At 45.0% G+C, this 19,450-nt stretch overlaps 1 protein-coding gene across 1 annotated transcript; it reads right to left on the bottom strand.

Moving 5' to 3' along the window:
- Positions 1-1,637: 1,637 nt before the first annotated feature.
- LOC111834522 (E3 ubiquitin-protein ligase TRIM16-like) lies at positions 1,638-15,868 on the bottom strand. Its single transcript, XM_072711569.1, has 6 exons — positions 15,261-15,868; positions 13,722-13,817; positions 12,908-13,141; positions 12,580-12,739; positions 12,142-12,201; positions 1,638-2,486 (listed from the first exon to the last, which is right to left on the bottom strand). The coding sequence occupies exons 1-6, from the start codon at positions 15,849-15,851 to the stop codon at positions 1,951-1,953; spliced, it is 1,677 nt and encodes a 558-aa protein (XP_072567670.1). The 5' UTR covers positions 15,852-15,868; the 3' UTR covers positions 1,638-1,950.
- Positions 15,869-19,450: the final 3,582 nt, after the last annotated feature.

Below are 19,450 nucleotides of genomic sequence, written 5' to 3'. Positions count from 1 at the left end.
TAGCAGGACTTGTAGTCTTTCAGGCTCTTGGCCCCAGATGTTTAATTACTTTGACTTTATATCTGAATGTGAATTTTTTGTAATTGACCAATATGGTTCTTTTTCATGACAATATTCAGTCAATGTTCTGTGTAAGAATTGCATTGATTGGCCACTGCATTGAGACTGATATTTCAACCCCTGTATTAGCTTAGTCATATCATCTTGTTTGTTTGACTCATCTGCCGGCCCCTGGAGGATGGGCTCCCCCTTTGGGTCTGGTTCCTCCCAAGGTTTCTTCCTCTTAGGGAGTTTTTCCTTGCCACCGTTGCCTTTGGCTTACTCAATGGGGGGTCCTTACGAGGCAGAAATGTAAAGCGCATTGAGACAATGTAATGTTGTGATAATGCGCTATATAAATAAAATTGAATTGAATTGAATTGAATTAAGGATTGGATAAAATTTATTGATCTCGGGGGGAAATTCTTTTGAAAGCAGCAGATTCAAACATACATGTAGTGCATCAGTTGTAAATAACAAATGGAAACTTGCTTCCTTCTGCACCTCCCCCCCCCCCTTATGTCACCAGAGGGATAAATATCCCTGTTTGCATGTGTGTCACTGTCTGTAAGTATATCACAGATGTGAGAGAAATGCTTGTGCATATAGGCTGTAAACCCTCATGCTCATGCATTTTAGTCTCTGTAAGTGTTACGTTCCGGCTGCTGTGAGGCGCAGTATAAACGCACTCAGACCCAGGATGGCTCGATTGTCAGGGGTAATTTATTAACAAAGAGCAAAAACTGGAGAGAACATAACAGAAAAGGACAATGAAACACTGATGCAGAGCCGAAGCCGGCGTGGTGGCTGCCACAGGATCGATTCCTCTCCCCTTAGCCGGGAACCCACCTTATACACCCACCCCCAGGGGAACAGGTGCACCACATCTAAATTAGACAGGGGGGGAGAGAAACAAACAAGCCACCAGCAGAGGCAGCAGCACAGAATGTGGAGCTCATCACCAGAGGAAGGAGAGGGACGTCAGAGTAAGAACCCACCTTTCCACTGTGTTCAGGGGTATATCTGTACTGCAGCAATGACACTGTGAGTGTATTGTGGGACACATTGTGGCTCACAGTGTCATTCCTAATATATATATATATTAGGAATCCTAATGAAACTGAATTTATATTTTTTCTGGTAACTGGAAATCACCTACACTGCATCATTGATGATCAGGTGTTTTTTTTTCCAACATCACAAAAATTTTGATGTAGTACTAACGTGATTTATTAAGATTTTATATTATTTATCTTTACTTAGTTAACATATGGTTAATCTGATTATATTACTTATCTTTACCTCAGGACCGCTGTAGGTTTTGAGCTAATAAAATGTCTGCCGCCCCCTGCTGGCCAAAGCATCGCCGCTGCGATATCAGGCTGCTGCGCTCAGTCACCAGAGACGCGGATTAAGTGTGTTACTCAGTTACGCTTCGGGCAGCGCTGAACCGGGACATTAATAGGATAGAATAGGAAGCCTTTATTGTCAGTGTACAGGTAGCAAATACAATATACAGACAGAAATATATAAAATGTACATATAGAGGGGAGGGGAAAAGCCCCCCCAGCCCCCCCCCCCCACTCAACAGGATTACATTTCATTACATTTTATTTTATTCATAATCAGAATTCACTTTATTGGTACAGCTGCATGTACTATGATTTTGTTTTGGCAGTTTTTGTGCATTCACAGACAACATAGAACAGAAGTCAGAGAAAAACAGTCATATTCTGCATGGGTTTGGCAAGCTGAACAAACATTAAATTTTGTCTAACATACGTCACACTTCAGACAGAGTAAAAAGGGTTATACTGGTTAAAAAGCAGAGATTTTACCTTTTTCCCATGGAGAAGCAGCGACATGTGACACTCTGATAAGGTAAAAATGATTCCTCCAGCACACAATGAGCTATCCCAGCATGCACAGCGACACGGAGGAGTTTATATTATAAACCCCAAACCCTGGATAGAGGGGTTCAGTGAATGAGGAGGTGAAGCTGTACAGGAGGGTCAGTCCATCAGAGGAGACTCTGTAGAAGGACAGAGTACCAGCCGCCCAGTCCAGATACACTCCTACTCTGCGGGACCCTGAGGGCTTTATGGGTATGACAGTCTGTTTATTATTGTGCCGGACAGAGTAACTGTCAGGACAGCAGCGCAGCATCCATGACTTGTCATTGGCTCCAAGCAGACAGTCAACACTGCCTCCTTTCCTCCTGATTCCTTTATAAGTCACTGCTATCCGGGCTACAGATCCACTCCACTCAGCCTCCCAGTAACAGCGACCAGTCAGACTCTCTCTGCACAGGACCTGGGGCCAGTAGTCAAATCTCTCTGGATGATCAGGATATGGCTGCTGTGCCCCCCGTGTCACCTTCCTGTTCCCCTCTGACAGAGACAGGTCTCTGTTTGCTGTGTTGGGGTCCAGCATCAGCTGGCAGGAGTCTGTAGGCAAGAGGAAGAGCGATTAATCCCATCACGAAGCCCAGCATCTCCATCATTATCACTGATGCGCGTGTTAAACTAATAGGCTTAATTACTGGTAGATAAAATTACAAACAGCATTTATCAAACATGTTAACCATAAAATTATACGACACAGATTACCACTAAAAGTAAGCTTGTCTTTACGTCACAATATGAACTTCTTTCAAACCACTTTGGACACACACCTCTCTCCAGCAGCGAGCCGACGCGATGCTCCCAACGCGGACGCGGACGCATCTAGGCTGGTTCTCCGCAAAGCGCAACACTGCACCGCGCATGCGTACACGGAAATGTTCATAGTTCTCCGGTCAAGCTGTGTACTTTGCTCTTGCCATATTTAAGTATTATTATTAGTAAATTATTATTCTGATATTCCCTGCACACGTACCACAGCAGTTAGGTCTGTGTATATTTCCCTACCTTTTACAAATTCCCCCTCCACCACCCCCCCTCTGCAGAGGACTGCTTTATTTCTATTTAAATATTTATTTATTTATCTATCTATTTATTTATTTGTTTTTATTTACTTCCTCATACTTCCTCAAGAGAAGGAGAGGGAGTGAGAGGGGGGAAAAAGGAGAAGAAGGGGGATAGAGAGAGAGGGAGAGAGAGAAAAACAAAAAAAAGAAAAAACTGAATCTGCTTCAATGTCTGCTGAAGAGAGAAAACAACAACCAACATCTGTACAAATCACATCGAAAATCAAACGCTAGATGTTATTGAACAGCACACACACCCAGCATTACAACACATGCCCAGAAGCAACAGCCGATCAAGACAGCGCGCGTCCATGTACACCTGTCCGCAAACCTGTCTGCACACCTGTGTGTGTCAGTGTGCTGGTGTTCATAAGGTTTCTCCATGTAAATGTCTAGTAGTGTGTGTGGGGAGCCACAGCCCCGCCCCCCCAGGACATGAAGCTGACATGGAGGAGACCCGGGCCCCAGACACCCAGAAAAGGACAGAGGATAGTTCCGGCGGGGGGGGGTCGTCCGGCAGCCACATCGCAGGAGCCCCAGGGGGCCGTGGCGGCGAGCCCGCAGGCTCCGCCGACAGCCGGCCACACCAGGGCAGACCCGAGCCCGGGTCCAGAGATCCAAGGGCCCCCCCACCCCCCAACCAGGGCCCGACAGAGCCGGGAGGGCCAGGCCCCGCCAGGCAACCGCCGAGAGTGAGCCAGCACACACCAGAGAATCCAACCCCGGACATCGAGAACCACCAACGCATCGGCAGCCGGAGGCCCCATACACCGGCAGGGAGTGTGGCGGGGGGGAATAGAGCCTGAGATGTTATTCCAGGTGGAGTCTAAGACCCAACCTGACACATGTGTATAGACAAACAGGCGCACACATACACAAGCATGCTTGTGTACATTTTTCAAATTCAAAACGCCAGTTCACAGGGTTGCCAACTTTGACTCTACCATTTGAATGTCTCAACAGAAATCGAGACTCATCAGACCAAGCAACATTTTTCCAGTCTTCAACTGTCCAATTTTTGTGAGCTCGTGCAAATTGTAGCCTCTTTTTCCTATTTGTAGTGGAGATGAGTGGTACCCGGTGGGGTCTTCTGCTGTTGTAGCCCATCCGCCTCAAGGTTGTGCGTGTTGTGGCTTCACAAATGCTTTGCTGCATACCTCGGTTGTAATGAGTGGTTATCAGCTTGAATCAGTCGGCCCATTCTCCTCTGACCTCTAGCATCAACAAGGCATTTTCGCCCACAGGACTGCCGCATACTGGATGTTTTTCCCTTTGCACACCATTCTTTGTAAACCCTAGAAATGGTTGTGCGTGAAAATCCCAGTAACTGAGCAGATTGTGAAATACTCAGATCAGCCCGTCTGGCACCAACAACCATGCCACGCTCAAAATTGCTTAAATCACCTTTCTTTCCCATTCTGACATTCAGTTTGGAGTTCAGGAGATTGTCTTGACCAGGACCACATCCCTAAATGCATTGAAGCAACTGCCATGTGATTGGTTGATTAGATAATTGCATTAATGAGAAATTGAACAGGTGTTCCTAATAATCGTTTAGGTGAGTGTACATAACATATAATCTATAATGTAGTATATATTATATATAATCTCTCAGGGTATATATAATATATAATCTCTGGGTCTGCCCCGGGGCCTCCTCCCAGTTGGACATGCCCTGAAACACCTAAAATCCGAGATCCAGTTGCAGAGAGTGGTGTTCAAGCTTAACCCCCTCAGTTCCACAATCAGCCTTTGAGGGACATATTGAAGTCCATGAATAACATTCTAACATACTGTATGTGATTCTCTTATCCAAATGTGTCAGGGAAAGGTGACGGGCAGAGGCTATGGTGTCCCCAGTAGACCTGTTGGACCAGTATGCAGATTGGAGAGGGTCTAGAGAGGTAGGAAGATTGGTCTTTATGTTTGCCATGACCAGCCGTTCGAAGCGCTTCATGATGATTGACATGAGTGCTATGGAGCAGTAGTCATTCAGGCCTGTCACTGATGGCTTCTTCAGCACTGGGACGATGGTGGTTGATGTGAAGCATGCTGGGACAGACGACTGGCTTAAAGAGGTATTGAAAATGTCTGTGAGGACACCAGCCAGGTGGTCAGTGCATTCTCTCAGCACACGGCCAGCTATGTTGTCAGGTCCTGCAGCTTTGTGTGGGTTGACTCTGGATAGAGTACTCCTCACTTCAGCTGTGGACAGACAGAGTAACTTGTCGTTGGCTCCTTATTCTGTACATCAGAGTCTGCAAAACAGTTGTTTAGCTCTTCTGGAAGGGAGACATCACTACCACTGATGTGTGGGTTGGGCTTGTAGATCGTGATTGGCTGAATGCCCTGCCATATGCGGCGTGTGTCTTTGGTGCAATTAAAGTGTTCATTGATCCTCTGTGCATGTGCCTGATTGGCTATCCTCATAGCTCGGGACAGGTTGTCTCTGGGCGTCCTGAGGGCAGCCTTGTCTTTAGGTCTTAAAGCTGCATTTCTGATTCTTAGCTGTGTGAGCACTTCCCTCATCATACAGGGCTTTTGGTCGGCTCTCGTGGTCATCGATCACAGAGTTTATATACTCCTCCAGGTTAATGGCATCACCATTTATAGCAGCCTCCTCAAAAATGTCCCAGTCAGTAGATTCAAAGCAGTCTTGGAGAGCTGAGACGGCACCAGCTGGCCACACTCTTACTGACTGGTTTGTTGAGCTTCAGCAGGGATTTATATACAGGAACCATGAACACAGTGACATGGTCTGAGTAGCCGAGGTGAGGGGGGGAAGCGCCTTGTAGGTCACAAACGTTGTACAAACATTGTCCAGACAGATTCTCTCTCTTGCTGGGAAGTTCACATGTTGGAAGAATTTGGGGGAAACTCGCTCCAAATTTGCCTGATTGAAGTCTAAAGCAATAATAAAAAAGACTCTGGATTAGCTTAATGATCTAGTCATAGCAATGGAACTCGGCCATTAAATGAGGAGCGTCTGTATAGAAGATGCTGCAGCAGTACCACAAAATTAGCAGCTCACTGTGTAGGCAGTGATTGTACAATTACTCAAGGTTGTACAGCGGCTTGTACAATCTACCGTCAGAACATCGAGCACTCTTCGAGCGTCATTTGGATCGAGTGTGACACTGTAGGGGGAGGTTCTCTGGTGTCTGAACACTGCCGTGCAGCACCACTCATACGCATCCAATGAAGGTGTTTCTCAGTTGTTCTAAGCAATGTTTTTGGATTCAGAAATAGCCAAATCTTTCACCTGTGGAAAGGACAAACTAGCTACATTTTAAAGTCTGGACTTGCCCCAAACTTCAAAAACGAGCTGATTTCTGCAGCTAACAATGCAGAACCATTTGTACTGATGTTTGATGAAAGTTTCAACCGGTCAACAAAAAATAAATGACTAGATGTCCATGTTCGATTTTGGGAGGCTGGTGGTGTCCAGTCACGTTATCTTGGATCACAGTTCATGGAACATTCAAAGGCTGAAGATCTGCAGCACCATTTCAAAGTAAGTGTAGTTAGAGTTTTTGTTCATGGAATGTTATTTGGATGATTTAAAGATACAAGATGTGTTCATTTAATTGAAGCTTACTGCTTTTAGATGGAGTTTTAAAATATTTCTGAAATTATAAGCAAATTTGCAATCTAACATGGTGTAATCGTTTCAGTTTGTCTTTCTCATGTCAAATTGTTTAAATAAAATATTTCTATTCTTAGGATTGTGTGCGCCTACTAGATATGAAGAATCTCCTTTCCATCAGTATGGATGGGGTAAATGTGAACTGGAGGTTTCTTAATAATTTCCAGCAAGAACATGCTGAACTACATGGAGGTCGGCAGTTAATTAATGTTGAAAGCTGTGGATTGCACACGCTTCACAATTCACTCAAGACTGGCTTCTCTACATGGAATATTGAGAAACTGTTGAGAGCAATGCACTTTGTTTTTCACAATGTCCCTGCAAGAAGAGAAGATTATACAAAACTTACAGGCTCATCTCTTTTCCACTCCCATTCTGTGGACTCAGATGGGTGGAAAATCTGCCTGTTGCAGAGAGAGCCATTGAGGTATGGCCAAAGCTTAAAGAGTATGTGGAGGCAGTCCATGGAAAAGAGCTACCAAACCCTCCAACCTCCTCTTTTGATACCATTTAAGCAGCGAACGAAGATCCCCTGATTTCAGCCAATCTCCAGAACTCTTTGTCCATTCTTGAAGAAATACCAGACTGATGAGCCAGATATCTGCTTAATTTAAAAATGTTTTTAAAGTTTTTGTTTTCTATGATTTTTAAGTGGGTATTCTGCATTTTGGTTTTTTTTTCATTTTATAGAGTCTGGTGAGACGTTTCATCAAAAGGGAGCAGCTCCAAGATATTACTCCTTTTCAAATGACCAAACTTGACCCTGATGACCAGAGGAACTGGGTCAATGCTGACATTGGCTTGGGTGCTGAGTCTGCCCTTAAGGTAATTCAATGTTAATGTTTTATATGTAGGCCTATACTTAAAAAAACTTAAGATACACTGCCTTCATTCCCTATGTATTAATTACTCGATGTGTGCTATCCCTCCTTGGTAGGCTCTTCAAAGCAAGAGTAGTAACAGAGTAGGTGACCTCACTGCCCTCGAATTTAGAAAAGACTGCATAAGGTGCCTCTCCAGAATTGTTAAGAAAGTGCAAGTAAAGAGCCCTTTGAAATACCCCACTGTCAGGCAGATTGCATGTTTGGAGCCTCCTTCATGAGCAGAGACCCAGAATGGTGCAAGGGAAAGATGAAGTCTCTAGTTCAAAGAGTTCTGCAGGACAAGCAATTGACAGGAGGGATTTCTGCTGGTAGGAATCAAAATAAAGGTTATGCACAGCTTTTTATGCATGAACTACATACAAGCACAGGTAAAACTACCTGCTCAGCATTTCTGCCTGACGCCCCTCCGATGGTGCCGCTTGGCCGGCTGCAGTCGTCAGCCGGGAGCCTCCCTTCACAGATGTTTCGCTCCTTTAATCCCGGAACATCTCAGGGTGGTGGAGCAGCGAAAGGGACGTTTCCCTAACACTCCCTGCAGCCTTCCCTAAGATCCCTCTCTCCTCCACGCCTTGTCCTTCCTTCGGACCCAGAAGCTCCCTTACTCTGCCTCATGAGCTAGATCTTGCATTGCTCTCCTCTTCCTGTGGCCAGTGAGACCAAAGGTTTTCAGGAGCCGCTGCATGGATGTTCCAACAAAGCCCCTGCACCCGACTTCCACCGGGAATGTAAGAGCCCTCCAGCCGGCTTGAGAGCATGCAGCAGCCAGGTCTGCACACCTCTCTCTCTTCCTCTCATAGGCAGCCTCCATCTCCTCCTCCCATAGGACGGTCAGCTCCACCAGAATGACTTCTTTGGCGGGTGCTGACCAGAGCACTATGTCAGGGCGAAGGGGTGAACTGGTGATCTGCACCGGAAATTTCAGCTGGCGACCTAAATCCTCTCTACCCCCGGGGACAAGAGGGTGACCCCTGCATTGGTGCTGCACTGTGCTACTCCCCCTTGCCTAACGAACTGGATCCATCCCTGGGATGATGGGATGCTGGCACAGTTTACCTCCCGCCTCCGTGTCTCCAGCAGCTCAGCCAGCTTGCACAGGACTTTGTCGTGCCACCATCTATATCTGCCCTGTGCCAGTGCTGCCTTGCAGCTGCAAAGGATGTGCTTGAGGCCTGGGTTTGGGGAGCTGCAGAGGTAGCAGGGTTCTTCTGAGCCATACCAGGTGTAAAGGTTACAGGGGCTGAGCTCCTCAAATCCACCCAGGTAATGGTCCTGCTGGTCACAGCTTCCCAGGTGGACCATTTGCCGTGCTGTTGTTGGCTCACTGCTGTAACTTTGTAGTGCTCCTCACCCATTTTGGTTACCTTGGAGATGATGAGATCTTTCCTCTCCTTCTTGTTGGCTTTAGACCATCTTAGTGCTGGTGTTTCCCATCCTAATCCAGCTCTGCCAGGCTGCGTAAAGCCCACAATCTCCTGGTGTTTCAGCCTCTCTGTGGCTATATCCACTGCTTGTGCTACATTCCACTTTCTGCATTTCGGATAGGCAGGTCCGGCGAGTCTCTTAGCTCAAATAGCAGTCTCACCTTCTCCTTCTTGTAGCCCAGGCTGATTGACTGAAGTGGGACTGTAGTATATTTTTGCCAAAGAGTGCTGCATTGGAGAGGCTGCGGGGAAGGCCGAGCCATTTCCTGATGTAATTGTTGGCCTTTGCTTCCAGTTTCAGGACTGTTGTCATGGTGATCTCGCACAGCTTCAGTGGCCACATTATGCGTTTGTTCAAGGGGAACTGGTTGCACAAAACCTTGAATTTTCCGGGCAGGCAGCACTGATTGATCTTGTGAAGGCCGTCCATGAGTTGAGTTGTAACGGCTGAGGCCATATGCTTGTCGGAAAGATCAGCTGTATATAGCCTTCCGAGGTTTCGCACTGCTTCTTCCACTACCAGGGGAATCCTTTCGCCATCCACGGTGAAACAGATGTTGTCATTCCTAACCCCTTTCTGGATTGAGAGGCTGCAGGACTTTGTGGGCTTGATTTTCATGCGGACCCATGCTAGCGATTCCTCCAGCCTTTTTAGGAGTCTTGCTGTGCAGGCTGCTGTTTGGAGGAGCGTGGTGACATCATCCATGTAACTCCATATGGGCAGGAGTCTTTGGCCTGTTTGGGGCTTTGCCCCTCCAACCATTTGTCTCCCACCTATCAGGATAATCTGGAAAGCAGATGTAAAGAGGATGGAAGAGATGGAACATCCCATTGCTATTTCCTTCTCCAGCTGGTACCAGGCAGTTGTGATGTCCCGGGTTGTGTAGCAAACATATAGGCTATTGAAGTAGTTTGCTATCAGCTTCTGGATGCTTGATGGTAAATGGAAAATCTCCAGGGCGAACGTGATGAGCTGGTGGGGAACTGAGCCGAAGGCGTTTGCGAGGTCTAACCAGACGACATGCAAATCCGACTTGCTGTGCCTGGCTCTCTGGGTTTGTTCCCAAATCATCGTAGCGTGTTCCACGCAGCCAGGGAACCCTGGGACGCCTGCCTTCTGGAAACCAGTATCGATGTAATTGTTGACTAGGAAGAAGTTGGTTAGGCATATAGCCAGGATTGAGAAGAAGAGGTTTTTGGACTCCATTTCCTTTGGGATGAAGGTGGTAACTGGGATGCTGGAAGTACACACACTATGCTGCAGTGCGGCGGGAGTAGGGGCCAAAAGTCGCACAAGGCGGAATAGGCGCACAGAAAAAAAAATTTGATGTTGCGGACAGGAAACGGGAGCCCAATGAACACAATGTGGACTTACAAATCTCTTTGTTTGTATGTCTGAAAGTCCGTAAGTTGAAAATTCATAAGTAGAGGAACTTCTGTAATTCCAGCATAACGGAATACATATGAACCTTTGCTCTTACTTTCACCTACATTCATTTTTGAAACTGGTGGAAACGCAGGCAGGTTCTTAAAAGGCAGCAAGTGAAAACCAGCCCAGTACCGGCTCCGTGTTGGTGGAAATGAGGCATCAGTACAGTGTTCCCAGGTCCAGCCCAAGGTCTGCTTAAAATCTGCCCAGTGGAAGCTGAAACTAGCCCATTATGTGAAATCCCAGTATACTGTATCTCAAAGAAATAAACCAGTTTGTTGCATCCTTATCATATTCAAATACTGACTCCTGTCTTCTGCAATCCCCCCCCCCCCCCCCTTTGTGAAACTGAACAGGTAAGAAGTGTGCGCACATACATTAACACGTAGGTCCTCTCTCTGTATAAACACACTGGGTTAGAGGGCGAGTGCCACCTTCTGTATTTATGTTCGGGTGAGTAAGCCTAGTGTAGTCTGGGTTTTTCTGTTCTATCTTTGGTTTTAGTTATAATCTTAACTAAGCAGGGTAGGGAAGAGGTGTTATGTTTTGTTAATTTCTTTCCTTTGACACGTCCATGTTCATTTCCCTGGGTCTGGCCCATCCTCCTGTGTTCCCAGCACCCAAATCCCTGTATTGGTTCAGTCAGAAAGACTGAAAGCTATTGCTAACCATGAAACCATGACACTGAAATCTACTAGTCAAGCTAGAAATCTTGATGTAGTTCTGGACTCAGACCTAAATATCAAGTCACATAAAGACAATTACAAAATTAGCCTCCCACCACCTTAAAAATAGAGCAAGAATTAATTAAAGGATTTCTCTCTAAACCAGATACAGAAAAGCTTGTTCATGTGTTTATTTTCAGAAGGCTAGACTATTGTAATGGTGTCTTCACAGGTCTTAGTAATAAATCAGTCAGACAGCTGCAGCTCATCCAGAATGCTGCCACCAGAGTCCTCACTAACACCAAGGAAGTAGAGCATATTACACAGGTCCTTAAATCACTGCACTGGCTTTCTGATTGTCACAGGATTGATTTAAAAATATTATTACTTGTCTACAAGACACTAAATGGCACTAATTTCCTTGAACGTTGTGAAGCATCCAGACCCCTGAGGGCATCTGGGAAAGGTTTACTCAGTGTTCCCAGAATGAAGACCAAGCGGGGTGAAACAGCTTTTAGTCTCTATGCTCCCTGTACTCTCTCAACAAGCTTCCTGAAGACCTGAGGTCTGCTACCACTGTCAGCTCATTACAATCAGGGCTTAAAATGTTACTGTTTGCTGCAGCTTTTCAATAAATTAAATCAGCAGGAGTTTAGTCATACGCTGCCTCTACAATGTAACTTCTTTTCAGTTAACAATTTATTTGTTATTTGGGCTTTTAGGCTTTTTAAAATTGTCTTTTAAATCAACAATGAATGCGTTTGCAATTCCCACCCCAAAGTTCCGAGGTACCAAAAAAACAATAGTACTTTGGGTACTGGAACTTTTGGTACTGGTACTCGACCCGAAGTCAATGGAAAAGGGAAAGTACCAAATGTACCGTACCTGGTGCAGTGGAAAAGCACCCTGAATAAACTTGCCTTGCTTTGCAATCGGATTCAAAGGCTACTGACATAAACAGCTCATGTAAATGTGAAAGACCAGGAGGCAGCGGGAGAGAGAAAGAGAAGCTCCACTAGCAGAAGAAAACGAAACACAATAAAACACACTCCACCTCATACAGAGAAGCGTGTGTGTGAACAGACTCACATTGTAAGAATTCTGCTCTGGTCCTGAGCACTAATACCGGTAGGATGGTGTCTTTGGTAACTAGAAGGAGACAGAGAGAAACAGGGATGTGAGTAAAAGAAATTTACTTGTGGGAGATGAACTTCACTCACTGTGGAGACAACAGCAGTAGATTATTATCATTATGAGGGACAATAACAGGCATTTTAACAAACTGCAAATCATGGTAAGTTACACATAATACAGATTTTTGGATTCTGTAATGTAGAAGAAACATGAATCGTGATCTGGGTTTTGTAGCCTGTAGAATTTAGAGCTCATTAGTTTTCATAAATATTTAGTCTTATTGGAAACAGAAACTGACTTTGTCACACCAACATGAGACTGACTGTCCTACATACTCTCTCTGCATGGTGTATATTAACAAGATCAGACTGAAAAATGTTTTTATTTATCAACCTGTATGATGGATCTCTGCCATTTTCTTTTCGCAAACATTCTCCAGTTGATCCTTCAGCTCAGAAACCACCTTCCTCATATTCTCAAAAGAGCAGCGTGGACTGACGGAGATTCTGGGTCCAAATCCAGCTTCAGGGGTGACAGGAAGACCCTGGCACCTCTACAGACACACAGTGTGATTAAACAGCTTGATCAAAACAAATTTGTATTGTAATGTAATTAACACCATTAACATCTGACAAATGACAGACTAGCTGAAATACAAATGAGAACATGCATCCATTTGAATACTCTGGTTTTCTTATTGTCAAAGTAGCTGTTCTGTTACCTGGAGGAAATGGATGTGATCCTCTGTGTGTGAAAGCTGCTCCAGCTCAGAGTGTCTCCTCTTCAGTTCATCAATATCCTGCTTCAGTCTCTCCATGTCTCCTTCAGCCTGACTCACTGCAGTCTTCTCCTGATCTCTGATCAACTGTATCACCTCAGAGCGTCTTCTCTCAATGGAGCGGATCATCTCTGTGAAGATCCTCTCGCTGTCCTCCACTGCTGACTGTGCTGAGCTCTGTTGGTGACACAGGGAGCAGTGGACAGTAAATTACAATTGGCCCCTTTTGAGACTCCAGAGAGCCTCATTGTACAATAGTGATGTGAGCTGACAGGAGGTATAAAAACAGCACAGGGCTGGGGTTTGGAGCGTCACCATGCTGGATGCCTCAGGTACTGAAACCCAGCCAGCACTGATTGGAAATGATCCCTCATTAAGCTCATACACTGTCAGCTGCAGGGATTTGGCAGAGACTGGTGGCTGTATGGGGCAGGTTGGTTGTCACCATTAGGTCTCAGTTTAATAGGTGACTTTCTTGGTGTTTATTTGCATTATGCTGGGTTGAGAAAAGTTGCATTTTTCTCAAATGGGCCTTTTATGGTACTTTTCTAAATAAATTAGTTGTTCCTGCTGCAAAGCTGGGTTAAACTCTGTTATCTAGCAACTTTGTCCCATTAAATCACTGACCAGAATAACCCACAGCAGCACTAATTTGATTAATACCCACAAGTCTGTAAATCTGCAATCTGTTGAATCTGAAAGAAGATTCAATATGATCACAAGCCAGCTGTTATCTTCTCCTCAGGTTCATACTCACTGTGATTGAGGCCACAGCCTCTCTCAGCTCCTGCAGCTCCTTCTCTCTCATCTGAATTCTCTGCTGAAATTCCCTCTGAGTTTCACCCATTTGTTTCTACAAATAGGAAACAAGATGACAAAACAAGTTTGTTTCATTAGCTGGGACCATATCCATTAATCGTTGAAATATTTATTTCTTATTTTATTTAGCTTTAGACATATTTATTTATTTTATTTGAGTATCACGGCGTTCCGTACAAACATCTTAGTCGTTTTTGATACCCTAAAATGTGCTAATAGCTTCTGATTCCTTCTTGTCCTTCTTTTAATGTTCGGCAGATTCTGCATATGGAAGTTATTTACGTGCTTATTTTAATTACTGCGGAAAGTGAGATCCAATTACAAACGGTCAGTCGAGATGCGTGTGGAGACTCTTGTTAATACCAGGTGTGAACAGAGTCTTTGACTCACCACTGTTGTACTGAGCTCATAGTTTTGTGTTTGTGGGTTTCCTGTCAGCTTAAACAGGGCTGGTCATTCTCATCGGACCTCTCTAATTAACAAGGTGTTTCAATAATAACAATAATTGATACCTTCACTGATCCCTGTGGGGAAATTCTCTTAACACCCCCCCCCCCACCTTGCTCTCTGTAGGTGAGAGTAAACTGGCTGCAAAGGGCAGCCACCCATAGCAGCACCCAGGGAGCTGGGGGTTAAGGGCCTTGCTCAGGGACCCCCATATGTACCAAGGCCAGGCTTGAACTGGCAATCTTCTGATCATAGGCAGAGAGGCTTAGCCCACTCAGCCACAGGCTGCCCCAGAACTATCACACTCTGGCTGTTTCATGTTTACTGCACCATTCTCAGGAAACTCTACACACTGGAGTGTGTGAAATTAAAATCCCAGGACGGTGGCTGTTTCTGAGATGATGGAGCCGCTACTCTTATGCTGAGCTCCATTTACCTCGGAGGTCGGAACTCTGAGCTGGGAATGACGTCACAGACGAGTTAAACACGTTCCAGTGCAGCAAGTCGGAAAGCCATTTAGCAAAACCAGGGACTGGTTTAAAAAAGCAAAATTTCTTGCTTAGCCAGATAACTCCTTGTATTTAATGTGTCCCAGTTTAAATGGCCTTTTTCTTCATTCACTTGTATTTAGCCCAGAGTACATTAAATACATCTGGCTGAGCAAGACATCCTGCTTTCTGAAATGGACCCTAGTTCCAGCCCAGTTAATTGTTAGCCACTGTATGCATGATCACACCATATTTAAACCCTCTTAGCTCACACATCTCAGCCATTCAGATGCTCAGCCAAACAGTAAGTGAACCTCTGCACCCTTTTTGCTTGCTGTATATATTCAGCTGCAGCCATATGATTTGATGTTTCAGTACGAATTCAATCAGAACTTTTTAAACTTGCACTTTCAGTAATTTTTTCTTTCATTTTACCAAACCAGACATGTTTTGAGTGTTTTGTAGCAATTATACTAACACGTGTTAAGGCAAAATCCATTGATGTTGAGTGTTATAATTTATATGAGTACTTCTGGCCTGACCTGTATCTCCGTCCTTCTTGCAGCAGCTGAGACTGTATCATGGCCTCTGTGTTCATCCATCATACAGGGATAACAGATGCACTGCTGGTCGGTACGGCAGTAGACCTCCAGCGGTCTATCATGGTGAGAACAGACCTTGTCCTGCAGATGTCCAGTGGCATCAGTCAGCTTGTGCTTCTTAAAAGCTGGAGACTCATAGTGAGGCTGGAGGTGAGTTTTGCAGTAAGAGGCCAGACACCCCAGGCAGGACTTGGCAGCTTTGCGTTTTCTCCCAGTACAGAAATCACACTCCACATCTCCAGGTCCAGCATAATTGTCAGCAGGAGTAGCTGCTTGTAGTCCAGTCTTCTTCAGTTTCTCCACCACTTCAGCCAGTATGGTGTTTCTGCCCAGAACAGGTCTGGGTGTGAAGGTCTGTCTGCACTGGGGGCAGCTGTAAACTCCAGCATGATCCTCCCTATCCCAGCAGCTCTTAATGCAGCTCATACAGTAACTGTGTCCACAGTTGATAGTCACTGGATCCTTCAGTAGATCCAGACATATTGGACAGCTGAACTGGTTCAGATCCAGTGCGAAACTGGCTTCTGCCATTTTACCATGAACACTGATAGGATTCAGTTTCGTTTTCTCTGACAGTCGTCTGTGTGTGAGAGTGGGAGGAACTTCCTGCTTCTCAGGCTGCAGTAGATGTGGTTTTGGACTGAGGCCAGACTGAGAAGAGCAGACTGGGCAAACACTGGAGTTTGAGTGTATAAATGAACTAATCCATTAGACAAGCTATACAGACATACAGTTCAGACTAGATAATCCACTTGAAGCTAAGCTGGTTAGAGTCTGGTCAGTACTTGGATGGGAGACCCACTAGGAAAGCTAGGTTGCTGCTGAAGAGGTGTTAGTGTGGCCAACAAATTAGCTCAACCTGTGGTCTGTGTGGATCCCAGTGCAGTGATGGGGACAAAATGCTGTAAAAATGATGAGTTCTTTGGATGGAATGTAAAACTGAGTTCCTGATTCTCTGAGGTCACATGGCTAAAAAAAATTGTTCAATATGACCCTGTCAAATTTGGCCTCCTAATCATCCCCTGTATCTAACTGGTGAATTCTCCCCTGCCCCTTCACCACTTTAGCTTCTGTGTGGTGAGTGTACTGGTGCAGAATGACTGCTGTAACATCATCCCTGTAGGTGCTACACAGTGGTGGTGGTTGAAGTGACTCCCCATTGCTTCTGTAAAGCACTTCGGGTGACTTGAAAGGTACTATATACATACAATATTCATTCCTAACTGTTATTGACATTGATTTTCCCCAAACAAGCTATATTACTACTATTTGATTTTATAGATAGATATTAGGTAGAAATGTATAAGAGCAGTTCTATTGAGAATGAATTTCTCTGTCTGTTTAGATGCTTGTCTGTTTGCTTTTTTTCTCTAGATGAAGCAGTTTTACCGGAAAAATTTGAAGCTGTTATGTGGTATCAAGTGTAGGTTCAAGGTTCAAGGTTGCTTTTATTGTCATTTCACCAATATACGTGGTGCATTACAAAGTGAAATGAAATAACGTTCCCGGGACCATGGTGCTACATAAATGGACTAGGACAGTACAAAAAACATAAATTGCACGTATGTAAAGTGCTACCTAAAAGGATTGGGGAGGTAAAGTGCACGTGTGCAGACATGTGCAAAGACAGCAGGTAAACAAACACGAGACAAGTGCAACAGTGTGTGCGTGTGTGTGTGTGTCTCAGTCCAGTCACTGTGTGTTTAGAAGCCTGATGGCTTGTGGGAAGAAGCTATTGCAGAGTCTGGTAGTGAGGGCCCGAATGCTTCGGTACCTCTTACCAGATGGCAGGAGGGTGAAGAGTTTGTGTGAGGGGTGCGTGGGGTCATCCACAATGCTGGTGGCTTTGCGGATGCAGGGTGTTTGATGAATGTCAGTTATGGAGGGGAGAGAGACGCCAATGATCTTCTCAGCCGTTCTCACTATCCGTTGTATGGTCTTGCGGTCTGTTACAGTGCAGTTCCCATACCACACAGTGATACAGCTGCTCAGGATGGTCCCCTTGTAGAAAGTGGTGAGGATGGGTGGTGGCAGATGGGCTTTCCTCAGCCCCCGCAGAAAGTAGAGATGCTGTTGGGCTTTCTTGGCTATGGAGCTGGTGTTGAGGGACCAGGAGAGGTTCTCCGCCAGGTGAACACAGAGGAATTTGATGCTCTTGACGATCTCCACAGAGGATCCGTCGATGTTCAGCGGTGAGTGGACGCTCCGTGGTCTCCTGAAGTCAACAGTCATCTCTTTTGTTTTGTCCACATTCAGAGACAGGTGGTTGACTTTGCACCAGTCCGTTAGCTGTTTCATTTCCTCCCTGTATGCTGACTCGTCGTTCTTGCTGATGAGACCCACCACGGTCGTGTCATCGGCGAACTTGATGATGTGGTTTGAACTGTACATTGCTGCACAGTCGTGAGTCAGCAGAGTGAACAGCAGCAGGCTGAGCACACAGCTCTGAGGGGCCCCAGTGCTCAGTGTGGTGGTGCTGGAGATGCTGTTCCCGAACCGGACTGTTTGAGGTCTATCAGTCAGGAAGTCCAGGTTCCAGTTACAGAGGGAGGTGTTCAGGCCCAACAGGCTTAGCTTTTCTGTCAGGTGCTGAGGAATGACTGTGTTGAATGCTGAACTGAAGTCTATGAACAGCATTCGAACACGTGTCCTTTTTGTCCAGGTGGGTGAGTGCCAGGTGAATGGTGGTTGCGATGGCATCGTCCGTGGAGCGGCTGGGACGATAGGCGAACTGTAGAGGATCCAGAGTAGGTGGTAGCAGGGATTTAACATGCTTCATGACGAGCCTCTCGAAGCATTTCATGATTATAGGTGTGAGTGCTACGGGACGGTAGTCGTTCATGCATGCTGGTATTGTAACATGCAAGTATGTGCTATTATAGATAAACTGTGTCAGGTTTAGACAGAACAAGCTCTGATAAGTACTATTGGTCTACAGATTTGTTTTTTACATTGTGTAATGTAACATATCTGGAAATAAATGATGCGGCACACAAATGTCATTCTTTTTCCATTTTGTTCCTATATGTGTGCTGGGAGTATCAATCTATCTATCTATCTATCTATCTATCTATCTATCGTAATGTATCGTATCTGTCTATCTATCGTAATGTATCGTATCTATCTATCTATCGTAATGTATCGTATCTATCTATCTATCGTAATGTATCGCATCTAAGTCCCGGTGTCCCTGATAAAATGCTGTGTCACTGTGTCTTTCATGAAATGGTGAGTCACTGACGCTGACTAAATTCTGAGTGACCATGTCCCAGATGAAATGCTGAGTCTTCATGTCCCTGATGAAACACTGTGTCCATAATGAAATACTGGGTCATCATGACCCTATTGAAATGCTTTGTCACTGTGTCCCTAAGTACAGTTTTTCTCAGTCGCTTTCATGCAATTTCCCCATTAGAAACACCATTCTCACCACTCTTAATGCAGTTCTCAAAACAGTAACACAGTCTCTCACACAAATTAGCATTTCTCATCTGACTTTGACAATTCATCAAAACAGTTCATGCATTCATCACTGAGAGTTGCAGGTCTCTCACTCGTTTTGATACTGTCGCACCATGCATTAGTGCCATCAATCGAATCATTTTAAACTTCTTTCAGGTATGTAGTAAAGAGTAAGGTCAATCACACACTGTCAGTGGTAACAATAAAATTGGTCTTCAATTGAAAATAAGTAGAATTACATGTTCTCAGATAAGAATCAATTGAAACAAAGAGAACACATGTTCACAATCTATAAGATTCTAACAGGTTTGGATGCTGTTCAACCGAATAGTTACTTCAGCATTAGTTCAAATACAAGAACTCGTGGCCATAGGTGGAAATTAGCGGGAAAAACATTTTAAAACAAATTTGAGGAAGCACTTCTTTACACAGCGCGTAGTCAGAGTATGGAATAGTCTTCCTGATAACGTAGTGCAAGCTGAATCCTTGGGTTCCTTTAAATCAGAGCTAGATAAGATTTAAACTCTGAGCTATTAGTTAAGTTCTCCCCAAGCGAGCTCGATGGGCCGAATGGCCTCCTCTCGTTTGTATAGTTCTTATGTTCTTATATCACAGGTGCATGTCATGCCTCTAAATTGCATTCACACAAGCAGATATATAGATGCTCA

The sequence above is a fragment of the Paramormyrops kingsleyae genome, chromosome 4, assembly GCF_048594095.1.
Source record: "Paramormyrops kingsleyae isolate MSU_618 chromosome 4, PKINGS_0.4, whole genome shotgun sequence".
Classification (NCBI taxonomy): Eukaryota; Metazoa; Chordata; class Actinopteri; order Osteoglossiformes; family Mormyridae; genus Paramormyrops; species Paramormyrops kingsleyae.
This window is presented reverse-complemented; position numbering and strand designations above follow the sequence as displayed.